Below are 12,857 nucleotides of genomic sequence, written 5' to 3'. Positions count from 1 at the left end.
CGGTCCCGTCCAAAGTTTCCGCAAGCGAGAAACTCGATGCCTCGCTCGGTCCTGATGCTGCGTCATCATCGTGGAAAGGAACTGTTGACTTGCCTTCGCTCCCATGGCAACGGCATTATTCATCACCGTGTACACACGGGAATCAGCCAACACGGGCCTTTGTTAACATTTTTAATAATAAAAGTGGAACACAACCGGTTTACTAGTCTAAATTGTTTGGAAAGGTTCTGATCGTGAACAATCCAAAGAGAAATAATCTGTTCCGGGGTCACGCTGTTGCCATCATCATGCTTAGGCTTAGCGGAGAAAGCATTAACAATAATAATACTTGTATGGTCAGAAGGAATCAGATGTAAATCAATATAGAAAATGAGTTAAAACTATGAATGATTAATTAACGATGAGTGGCCTTTACTGCAAATGAAAATGCCAACCTGAACCATGATTGAAGCAATAATTGGAACGTTCGCCGCTGTTAGAATCTCGTCCCAGGCCCGAGTCCACTCCGGGGTAATTGCAGCGTTGGTCCGTCGAGAGTCGACCGCAACGTCACCCACGCGTTCGGAACCGAGCCGACGTAATTTGTCTGCAAAGTCTGCGTGTCACAAAACAGAAAGGACCTGATGTAGGATTCTCAGCGGTCAGATGGGGTACGGCCCGTTTCGCAGGATTCAAAGCGGGCACGAGGCAGAGTGGCGTTCGCAAGGCGGCTTTGTTGCGACGGTTCCACTCCACCACCATTCGCTTGTGTTACAGGCCCAATACCGACCGGGTCCATCACAACATCAGGAAGTTTTTGCTTCCCAAATTTCAGGTTAAGCGCATCAAGTAATCCGACTTCCTGTCCTTGCGGATGTTTTCTCCGCGGGACTCAAACCCGTGACAGACTCGCGCTCGGCCGCCGATTGCGCGGTCGCGTCAATCAAGTCGGCCGGGCGACATTCTGGAGGTGAGCCGACGAAGGCGTGGTGGGAAAACGCTTTCATTGGTCTGCGCGTGTGAACGATTCTTGAGCTGAGGTATGTGTGGTCAACCTGTGGCTCCCGGGCCATCGAGGGCCCACTGGTGCTTTTGACCTGGCTGTGCGATAAGACACCCAAAAAAGAACGTTTAAAAAAGAGGTCAGAAGTATTAAAGATATGATGCTAATTTTCACACATTCCTGTTGCTCAGGACGTTGAATTCTCACATCCCAAAGTCGCCGCTTTGCTGCAGGAATCCATTTTATGGCTGCCCGCATTCTTCCTTTGGATAAAATTTGTCTCCTTCCGAAGAAGTAAATACAGGGGACCTTTTTTCTTCTCTAGTTGCTGTGAGCTGGTCTCCTCACGACTGGTACAAAATGTGGAAAAAAAATGAGCAGTCCATGGATTGCTAACGTTAGCTTATCATGTTGCGCTGCGTGCTCCACCGTCTCCACTTTGCTGCAGCTTTCTGTTAGATAAAACTTATTGCAAAGCGGTAAATACAAGAGAGCGCCATTCTTTGTCATCGCTGTTGTTCTTGGTGGTGTTTTTATTTCAAATTGTACATTTCTAGAAATGTACAAGGCTAATGTTAGCTTGACCTCACGCTTAACGCTGCTTGATGACACTCCACAGTCTCCATTTTGCTGCAGCGCTCAGTCCCGCTCCGATTTAATCCAGCCGTGTCGTTCTAAATATAACGAAGACGTTTACCCCACAAGTTATTGGTATACCTTGATAAATATTTGTTTGACCTCGCGTATTGGAGTTTTATTTTGCTGTTTTCCTTGAATCTGACATATTAATGATAGGCTGGCGTGTTTACGGTATTACAACGAGAGGGCGGTTGCGTAAGGGGCCCGCGGGCTGCCACGGCGGCCTGCGCAGCCACCGTGTTGGGGCCGCTTTAAATACGGAGCCCGCCCGGCAATTAGAGGCGAGCGTGATGATGTCATCCCGCCGCCGCAACGAGAAATCATCATGTTGTGCGTTTGCATGTCAAAAGAGCTCAAACAAGATTCATTTGAGTCTCGAGAGGCGAATATTGGCTCCATTTTTTTTTTTTTTTTTTTGGTCTACTTTTCCATCTTGAGGCAAATACAGTACCTCCAGAACACGCCGCCGCCGCCGGTCCAGTTCTGCAGACGTTGAAGGATATTTCAAAACGTTAAGAAAAGCATCCATCCGATCCACCCAAATGTGATTTAAGGAATAAATAATGGAACAAACGTTAATATGAAAGAATAATTGATCAAGAAATGAATTACAACTTGAACTATTTATTGATATTTTTTCAATGTTTATTTTAATGTGAAAAGTGTAGAAAAACATATGATAGAACATTTTATAAGTGGTACTAATTGAATAAATTCAAAGGTTATTACACTCGGTGGCCTCATGTAGCAAATTATAAAACAAAATCTCAATACAACAACATGAAAAATGTGTATCTTTGGAATCAAATAAGCAACATTTTTGTGTTTTAATAACCAGTCCAATAAATCAATCGCAGTTTATCAATTTTAAATAATGTAAATAAATAATAATGAATACAGGTATGGGAATTAAAAAATGTTTTTGCGATTCATGGATTCCGTCCATTTTCCAAGTTGCTTATCCTCACAAGGGCTGCAGGAATGCTGGAGCCTATCCCGGCTCCCGATTGAACTATCAGGAATTAAAAAAAAAAAAAAAAAGCCAGGGATAAATATAAAATGTCATTTTCGATTGATTGCTCAATGAAACGTGTGAGTCACCTGAGGTCGCCTAGCGACCGCGTGCAAACTTGGCCGCCGCCCCTCCGATTCGCGGGGGAGGTGTGGAGGCTTGTGACGTCACAGTCCCTGATTGGCCCGCGCCCTGCCCACCACCGGCGGCGTCGCCGCTGTCAGTCAGCTGCTTGGTACGCGCCCCTCCCTGCCTGCCTGCCTGGACTATTCTGAACTTTGGAAGCAACGAGGCGCAGGCTGCGTCGCTTGTACTGCCAGAAAATTCTCGACTGATTACTTTTTTTTTTTTTTTTTTCTTGGGGGGGAGGGGGGGGGGGGGGGGGGCGAGGACAACTTTCATTGGCGCTCTGTCTCGTTCTCATCCATCCAGGACAACATTAACGTCTTCCTGAAGGGTTGCCTCAAGCTCGGACTGAAGGAGGCGCAGCTCTTCCACCCCGGAGACCTCCAAGACTTGTCGTCCAGAGTCACGGTCAAGTAAGCGGATCACTTTTGCTTTTTGTTGTTGTTGTTGTTGTTGTTGTGTAGCGTTATGAATGAGACTTTGAACGTAGGCCCACACCGGCAGCACTTTATTCATTGCGACTGGCAACATGATTTTTTTTTTTTTTCCCCGTTTTTTCTGTCGGTCTGAAACGCACTTGACCGATTTCTGTAAAATTTCCTCCAAACATTATTGAGGGATGGATGGATGAGGGCCATGTTGGGCTCAACAGGTTTTGTTCCAGAACTGCTTTGTTGTTGTTGTTTTCTTTTACTGGCTTCTAATTTGACATTTTCCTCTAGTCACATGTGAGGTCATTGTGCCTTTTCCCCGGATGACTTTCTTCTGATTTCTGATTGGGTCAGATGATTTCTATTGGGATCTGTTGTAAAGCGTCGGCCTCACAGTTCTGAAGTCCCGGGTTCGATCCCGGCCCAGCCTGTGCGGAGTTTGCACGTTCTCCCGATGCCTGCGTGGGTTTCCACGTCAATTGGTCACTCTAAATTGCCTGTAGGTGAGATTGTGGGTGTTTGTCTCGACGTGCCCTGCGATTGGCTGGCGACCAGTTCGGGGTGTACCCCACCCGCCTCCTTCCCGTTGACAGTTGGGACAGGCAAGTGCGTGAATGTGAATGAGGAAAACAAGTGTAAGCGGCGGGTCCGTTCTCTGCTGTGCAGAATTTGATGCCGATCCAAGTTGGGATTGTTTGGTTTTGGCTTCGGAGCGCCATTCATATTTGACACGTATTTTCACGTTGACGTTGTGTGTTTTTGATGAAGTACTCACTGATGCAATCTCTGGTATGTTTTCATCCCGACATTTCCTTTGGTTCAGTCCGGAGGAATAAAAAGTGAGGCCCCCGTTGTGTCGGCTTGTTGATGTGATTTAGTCAATTGAGCGGCTCCAGCGGTCCCGCGACCCTCGTGAGGATAAGCGTCTCAGAAAATGGATGGATGGATAATTTCGTTTTTTGTTGCCGTCGTGGTAGTTTGGCCAGCGGAGCGGCACGTCGAACAACCTCGGGTGGGGCGGCGGGAGGGGGCCGAGCCAGTAAGGTGAGGCGCACTTTGGAGCGTTCACCTGGGACCTGCCCGCACCTTCCATACAAATGAAGAAACAAAAATGTTGTTTTTTTTTTTTTTTTTTTTTTTTTGTGGGTGGGGGGTGTAAAAATAATCTCACAAAGCATAATGTATTATTTTTTTCAATGAGTTTGCTGAAGCGCCAAAGGTATATTGCTTGCCATGACATCATCCAGCCAAAAGCTGAGTTGCACTATTTTTGTTTGTTTGTTTGTTTTTGTTGTCACTGTTTTGTGGGTCTCCACGCGCCGATTGGGAATCGTTGCTTTAACGGCCGTACGGGACGAGATGTGCGCAAGTTGTCAGATTTTCAAATGCTTGTCATCCATCCATCCATTCTATTGGTCGCTTATCCTCACAAGGGTCGCGGGGAGTGCTGGAGCCTATCCCAGTTGTCAACGGGCAGGAGGCGGGTGGGGTACACCCTGAATTGGTTGGAGCTGAGCCCAATAGCTTGTAGTTGTTGTTTTGTCGGAACCGTAATGCCAGCTGGCTACTTCGTGGTCCATGGGGGGGATTTTCCAACCAAAAATATCTTTTTTTGCAGTTCTACCCTACTGCCTGCTGCTATGTACAGATTTTTCTTTTCATTTTTTTTCCCTTTATCCATCTATCCATTTTCCTTTGCCGCTTATCCTCACGTGGGTGACGGGAAGTGCTGGCACCCACCTCAGCTGTCAATGGGAAGGAGGCGGGGTACGCCCTGAACTAGTCGCCAACCAATCGCAGGGCACATCGAGACAAACAGCCGCACTCACAATCACACCTTGGGGCAATTTAGAGTTTCTAATCAAAGTTGCAGGATTTTGGGGAAATTTTGGGAGTGCCTGGAGAAAACCCACGAAGGCACGAGGAGAACATACAAACGCCACACAGGTGGGACCGGGATCAAACCCGGGTCCTCAGAACTGTGATCCCAACGCTTTAGCAGTTGATCCACCGTGCCGCCCTTTGTTACCTTTATGTGGGAGTAAAATATGTTTTTCAAAACAGCGCTGAAGTTGTGGCCTTGGCACGTCCAAACGGCTCCTTCTCACAGACGCTTTGTTTTGGGGTTTTTTTTTTTTCCCCCCATGATCCAACCGGGCTGGATTCGCCATGCCCGGTTGACACAACAGAGAGACGGAGATCAACTGTAACGTACGCTAAACAAACGATAATCGTGTCACGCCGCTCCGAGCCGACTACGATCGCAGTGCGTCAGACGCTTTCTTTATGAAGTCGTAAAAATGATCACTTATCTTCTCGGCCACTTCCGCCTCCGTCGCTTCGTTTCATGTCTTGTATCGTGTACATCGGTTTGGGTCAATCTCTGTACATTTGTATTGAGTTATTGTTTTATGCGAGGAGGAGGTCTCTTGTCGTCCTATATGAACACCGAGTGACGCGTGAAAAAGATTTGAACCTCAATTGATACCTGACATACGACCTGGAATGTCATTTTTCACATTTCACACAAATATGATATGATTAAATATTAAACCTCGTGCACTCTGCACTCGATTGCAACATCTCCACCGGATGCCGGACCTTTTTTCATTTTTCGGAGGAGTCACTGACGGCGTAGCGGTACGCACGCCTGCCTTTTGGTGCGGGCGGCGTGGGATCGATTCCCGCTCAGTGATGGTGTCGGTATCCGCCTGCGACAGACCGGCGACCAGTTCAGGCTGTAGTCCGCCTTTCGTCCGAAACTAGTTGGGTTAGGCTCTGACTCTCCCGTGACCCTTGTGAGGATAAGCGGCTTGGATAATGGCATGACACGCCGTGTTGATTTTGCCATTGCACTTGTTGCTCAGCTGTCTTTGCCACCATGTGAGCGAAGGACTAGAAGAACGTGCCCCCCCCCTCCGCCCCCTCCGCCCCCCCCCCCCTCCGCCCCCCCCCCCTCCTATTTTTAGGATGTCCGGGTTTGGTTCCACATGCAGGTTTGATCGGGATGGGATATCCTAACTCTGAAAAAAGGAGCTTTTAATAGCATCCCTGACCCCCACCCCCATGCATTCTGCAATACATATGTGGGGGGGGGGGGGGTGTTACGTCCACCTGCGTGTGCTGAGAGTCAAATTGTGCATGTTTTAATTTCAGGGTTGGGAAGAACTCAAACGTGTCGTGTTTTCCCATGACGGAGATTTATGAGTCGAGATATTGTAAAAAAAAAAAAAAATAATAATAATGATAAAAATGGGCAGTACCACCGGGAGGAGTTGAGGAACCCGGAAATTCTTTTGAGTTCACTTGACGAGAGCGCGGCAAGCGAAAGTGGCCTCCGGGCAGCTGTCGTTTTGCTGCGACCGCGTCTATTTTCGGCCTCAATTTCCCTTTGACGCCGCAAAGTTCCTCCCGAGCGCCGCCGTTGAACTTCGGCCGTGCGCGCTTTTCGCTTTACCAGCCCCGCGAAATGGAGACGCCTTCGTTCCCGCCGCCAAATTTTCATCTACGCTCGCCTGTTGACCGAAACTGCTCAATCTGTTCAAAGTTACAATTTTTTTGAGCTCTGATTTTTAATGTTCAAGTTCATAACTAGCTTGTACTAGCAAGTTGTTTATAATAGCTCCTCCATGCATCTGATTTACACACAATCGTGCCATCCATCCATTTTCTTCGCCGCTTATCCTCACAAGGGTCGCGGGGAGCGCTGGAGCCTATCCCAGCCGTCGAGGCGCACCCTGAACTGGTCGCCAGCCAATCGCAGGGCACCTGGAGACAAACGGCCATTTCTTTTTTTACCTTTATCCATTCATCCCTTTTCTTTTGCTTTTCACGAGGGTCACGGGAATTGCTGGCGCCTATACCAGAGGCGGGGTAGACCCTGAACTGGTCGCCAGCCAATCGCAGGGCACCTGGAGACAAACGGCCATTTCTTTTTTTACCTTTATCCATTCATCCATTTTCTTTTGCTTTTCACGAGGGTCACGGGAATTGCTGGCGCCTATACCAGAGGCGGGGTAGACCCTGAACTGGTCGCCAGCCAATCGCAGGGCACCTGGAGACAAACGGCCATTTCTTTTTTTACCTTTATCCATTCATCCATTTTCTTTTGCTTTTACGAGGGTCACGGGAATTGCTGGCGCCTATACCAGAGGCGGGGTAGACCCTGAACTGGTCGACAAGCCAATCGCAGGGCACCTGGAGACAAACGGCCATTTCTTTTTTACCTTTATCCATTCATCCATTTTCTTTTGCTTTTCACAAAGGGTCACGGGAATTGCTGGCGCCTATACCAGAGGCGGGGTAGACCCTGAACTGGTCGACAGCCAATCGCAGGGCACCTGGAGACAAACGGCCATTTCTTTTTTACCTTTATCCATTCATCCTTTTCTTTTGCTTTTCACGAGGGTCACGGGAATTGCTGGCGCCTATACCAGAGCCGGGGTAGACCCTGAAATGGTCGCCAGCCAATCGCAGGGCACCTGGAGACAAACGGCCATTCTTTTTTTACCTTATCCATTCATCCATTTTCTTTTGCTTTTCACGAGGGTCACGGGAATTGCTGGCGCCTATACCAGAGGCGGGGTAGACCCTGAACTGGTCGCCAGCCAATCGCAGGGCACCTGGAGACAAACGGCCATTTCTTTTTTACCTTTATCCATTCATCCATTTTCTTTTTTGCTTTTCACGAGGGTCACGGGAATTGCTGGCGCCTATACCAGAGGCGGGGTAGACCCTGAACTGGTCGACAGCCAATCGCAGGGCACCTGGAGACAAACGGCCATTTCTTTTTTACCTTTATCCATTCATCCATTTTCTTTTGCTTTTCACGAGGGTCACGGGAATTGCTGGCGCCTATACCAGAGGCGGGGTAGACCCTGAACTGGTCGACAGCCAATCGCAGGGCACTGGAGACAAACGGCCATTTCTTTTTTACCTTTATCCATTCATCCCTTTTCTTTTGCTTTTCACGAGGGTCACGGGAATTGCTGGCGCCTATACCAGAGGCGGGGTAGACCCTGAACTGGTCGCCAGCCAATCGCAGGGCACCTGGAGACAAACGGCCATTTCTTTTTTTACCTTTATCCATTCATCCATTTTCTTTTGCTTTTCACGAGGGTCACGGGAATTGCTGGCGCCTATACCAGAGGCGGGGTAGACCCTGAACTGGTCGACAGCCAATCGCAGGGCACATGAAGACGGACAACAGTCGCTCTCACAATCGCACCTCGGGGCAATTTAGAGCATCCAATTCATATTTAATGTTTTTGGGATGTGGGAGGCAACCCAAGTGCCCAGAGAAAACCCAGGCAGACACGGACGGGGAGAACACGCAGGTGGGTCTGGAATCGAACCCGGGACCTCAGAATTGTGAGGCCAATGCTTTCCAGCTGACCCACCGTGCCGCCCTGTGCCAAAACAAACAAAGCAAAAAAATGTTTGATCACTTGCGACATCACAGCAAAGAAAATTTAATCGATTAACTTTTTTTCTATCATTAAAAGGGATGAAATTAATACACGCACGCACGACGTCCGCGTTTAAATCCAATGTTATGTCTTAATATCGCAGGAATTGGTTACTTTTAAAACAATTTCAACTCGATTCACGTCGTGAATGATTGGCTGCGACGGTACTAGCGTGACTTTCAAAACGGACGCGACCTTTTAATTCTTCCCGTTCCATCTCATTTCTTTTATTATCCTTCCATCCGGCCATTTTCTCTAACCGCGACTCACGACGGAAGTATTTTGTTTTATTTTAAACTCCGCTTGTCACATATAATAATATTCCTGTGTAATATTATTTTTTTTAAAAAATGTCGATTCAACTTTACAAGCAACAAGTGAACACTGCCGACGACTAATTGCGCTGGTGGAAAAAAATCCAGTCAAACATATCAATAGGAAGTGAACAGCAAAAAGTGTTTGAACCCTCATCCAAAATATTTAGAGAATTTCAATGCCGCCCGACCGGTTTGCCATCGAAACGGGATGTTTCGCAACCGCGCGTCAACACCACCGACTTGTGTACGGCTTACAGTGAAACGTTTCGGTATTGCGACGACCTTCCGTTCGCATGAACTCGTAACTTGCGCGTGAACTTTTGCGCTCCAGCGGCAGCCGTAAAAGCGTTATCAGAAGTTGGGCGCGCTGACCTTTGAGCTTTGCGCCGAGTCGATTGCCTCACGGCCGTGCGAGTCGCCCTCCGAGGAAGGGAGCATTTATCAAAAAAATGAAAAAAAAAAGAAGAGCGGCAATCAGTGATGCCAAGTACACGCAATATCAAAAGTGTCATATCGTAATTGCGATTGTTGTGGTAGACTTGCCAGTACTGATAAAGGCGCAGCATTTTTGTACCTTCAAAGATGACATTTGACCAGGCCTTATTCATCATACGAGAGGCTGTGATTCCCCGGCTACTTCACGCCAACTCTCTCTTTTTTTTTTTTTTCTTCTTCCTGTTCGGCGGACGGGGAAATGAAAGTCTTCCAGATGAATCATGGAAAGTATTTAACTCCTCCGAGGAGAACGGCCATCAGAGGAGCGTAGCTTGGGCTAGCTTGTAGCTTAAAAGTTTCATATCTAGTCGTTGATCGTTTGTGCTAGCTTGTAGCTTACTAGCTAGGAACCAGGAATTAGTTGCTAATAGCTAGTACTAACTTGTATCTTGTGGTTTATAATATCACTTGAGTGATTATAGTACAAATAATCAACTGAATATAATTCAAATCAATTGATTTGATTGTATCTTACTAGCTACTGGGTTGTAATTATTTAGCTTGGAGTATGTACTAGCTGGTTTGAATTGAATTTCCCTTGTAAGTAAAGTAATTAAAATGTATAGATTCTAGTTTAGTAGCTACTAGCTTGTCGGTCTTGTAGACTGAGTGCTACTTTGTGAGCACCGATCGTATGAAGGGCTACGTGACCGGTTTGCGGCAAATTTCAGACTCGGTTCATTACACGTACATCAACTAGTTTTGTTTTCATTTATTGTAGTAAATGACACAACAGGTATTTTAAAATTTTGATCCACGTAAGCAAGTCAGATTCAGAATTTAAAGCACGAATAATAGTAACAATTTGTGGCTAATGGTATTTTTGAACATACCTCGCGGGCGCATTATATTGTCCTCGCGGGCTACCATTCACCCACGTTGGTGACCCCTGGTTTTAGTAGCTACTGGCTTGTAGATTTTACAAGCAATTTCTTGAGCATGTACCAAGTAGAGTTACTTTCACGTCGAACTAATAGCCAGTGGTACATTTATCGTCGCATTCCAGATAAATGTAAGCAGAAATAACACCTGACAACCAAAATAAGTTGGGTGACTTTATTAAGAGGCGCATCGTAGTCCGTATGGTCCTCGCGGGCTCCCATTCACTCGCGGGCACCGCGTTGGTGACCCCCGGTTTAGTAGCTACTAGCTTGTAGATTTTACAAGCAATTTCTTGAGCATGGACCAAGTAGAGTTACTCTAACGTCGAACTAATAGCCGCATTCCAGATAAATGTAAGCAGAAATAACACCTGACAACCAAAATAAGATGGGTGTCTTTCTTAAGAGGCGCATCGAAGTCCAGATGTCGAAAGAAAGTGACTCATGACAGCAATTGACATCGTTTTGGACCGTACTGTTCTGAGGATTATTATTAGAAATGTTGAATTGGATTTTTCCTTCGCCATATCTCGAAGGGTCTGAAGTCTTCTCGGGAGTCGCCAATTGATGCAGCAAATGATTGGCGAGCAGCGGTCACACCTTCCTCCGAATGGTTATGAATCAGCACAGACGATTGATTGTCGTCATTTTTACGATTGTTGGCTGCGGCTCAAACTGGTCGAATGTTCCGGAAGGAACGCTTGTTATCAGCGCCCGTACGTGAATGCAAACGACGCGGCCCAGAGTCGCCGGCGCTGTGCGTGTCGGGTGTGGCGGCTTCACGCCTTCCTACGCGGCGTCACTGGGAAGTGCGGGAGCGCCGTTGGCAATGGCGAGCGCGCCGTAAACACGGAGCAGGCTCGTATTATTCGCGGTAAAACACCGGACCTCATTCACTGGCTGCTTTTTCTTTTTTTTTTTTACACTCCGTGACACGACACCACGCCTGGCACGAAGGCCTCCTCTGTTCAAGTGTTGCTTTGTATTTTTCATGTGTGTGTGTGTGTGCGTGCACATTTGATTATTTTTCCTTGTAAAAAAACAAAAAAAGAACTGTGCCGTTTATGAAATCAGTCAACTTCTACAGAGTTTAGTTCCTGCAAGTTAGTAGCCAATTCAAGTATTCATTTTACCTGGTTAATGTGGTTTTTGGGCAGCTCCGGGGGGTACATATGGTTTGCACATCTGCCTCACAGTTCTGAGGACCCGGGTTCAAATCCGGTATGGAGTTTTCATGTCCTCGCCGACATTCATTGAAGACTCTAAATTGCCCGTAGGTGTGACTGTGAGCGCGAATGGTCGTTTCTATGTGCCCTGCGATTGGCCGGCAACCAGCTCAGGATGTATCTTGCCCCTCACCCGAAGATAGCTCGCATAGGTTGCAGCCCGACCCTCGTGAGGATAAGCGGAACGGAAAGGAATGAATGTGATTTTTGCTCCTGAACCTCAGCGTAGAGCGTCGGCGCATCTTGATTGCATTTTAAAGCACAAAACTTAAATTAAGTCACGTTTGTTTTGAACTGAAAAATGTAGCATTGCACTTTAAAATCAAATCAACTCATCGTTGTTTTCTTCATAAGTCCGAAGATAGCTGTGATACGCTCTGTCACTCCCGCGACCCTAGTGAGGATAAGCATCTTGGAAAATGGATGTACGGCATAATAATTCCACAAATTATCTTTAGTCTGCACCCACCACAAAGTTTTTCACTTTCAAATTCATCCCCAGGACCAAATTGTACCCAAAGGGGACCAGTTTTGGCCTGCAGGCTGCATGTTGGACACCCTCGGTCAAGCGTATTGTTTTATGATCGCCGCATACACGTAAGCGGACATTTTGCTGATCTTGCTCAAATGAGACGTTTGCACAAGCGAAAGATTCGCGCGTGGAGCTTCGGGGCCTCCTGAGAAAGCTTTGCAAACATTTGCTTTCACTTCTACAATCTTTTATCTTCCCCGTAAGTGCAATATAAGAGAGCAGAGTACGAATCCCGCCAACCACACTGGCGGGTCACACGGGCTGTCAGCTGCTTGTAAAACGGCACTTGGGCCAACTAAAATAGTGATTTCAAGTTGCTTTATTTTTAGTCTGCTCCGATGGAAACTTACTACCGCCGGCTCCGTGCACTAGTTGCGAATAAATATGTCATAATTGTACTCGTGTAATTAGCGTACTTGAAATACTCGGGTGTGCTGTGACCCTTCTTGTTTGGGAAGCTGCTCTTTTTCTCATCATGTCACGTTTGACGCAGGTATGTTCCGAGATGGCGGCACGGTGGCTCAGCTGGAAAGGGTTTTCCTCACAGTTCTGAGGTCCCGGGTTCGATCCTGGCGCCACCTGTGTGGAGTTTGCATGTTCTCCCCGTTCCTGGGTGGCTTTTCTCCTGGCGCTACGGTTTCCTCCCACATCCCAAAAACATGCAACTTTAATTGGATGCTCTAAATTGCCCATAGGCGTGATTATGAGTGCGGCTGTTTGTCTCTCTGTGTGCCCTGCGATTGGCTGG

General features: G+C 47.2%; 1 protein-coding gene across 1 annotated transcript in view; it reads left to right on the top strand.

The window, feature by feature from the left end:
* lmo7a (LIM domain 7a) overlaps positions 1–12,857 on the top strand; it is a 61,369-nt gene that overhangs the window by 17,397 nt on the left and 31,115 nt on the right. The window contains 1 exon segment of the mRNA XM_061842291.1: positions 3,066–3,172. Within this exon segment, the coding sequence (XP_061698275.1) occupies positions 3,066–3,172 (107 nt within the window).

This window comes from Syngnathoides biaculeatus, chromosome 14 (genome assembly GCF_019802595.1).
Source record: "Syngnathoides biaculeatus isolate LvHL_M chromosome 14, ASM1980259v1, whole genome shotgun sequence".
Taxonomy (NCBI): Eukaryota; Metazoa; Chordata; class Actinopteri; order Syngnathiformes; family Syngnathidae; genus Syngnathoides; species Syngnathoides biaculeatus.
This window is presented reverse-complemented; position numbering and strand designations above follow the sequence as displayed.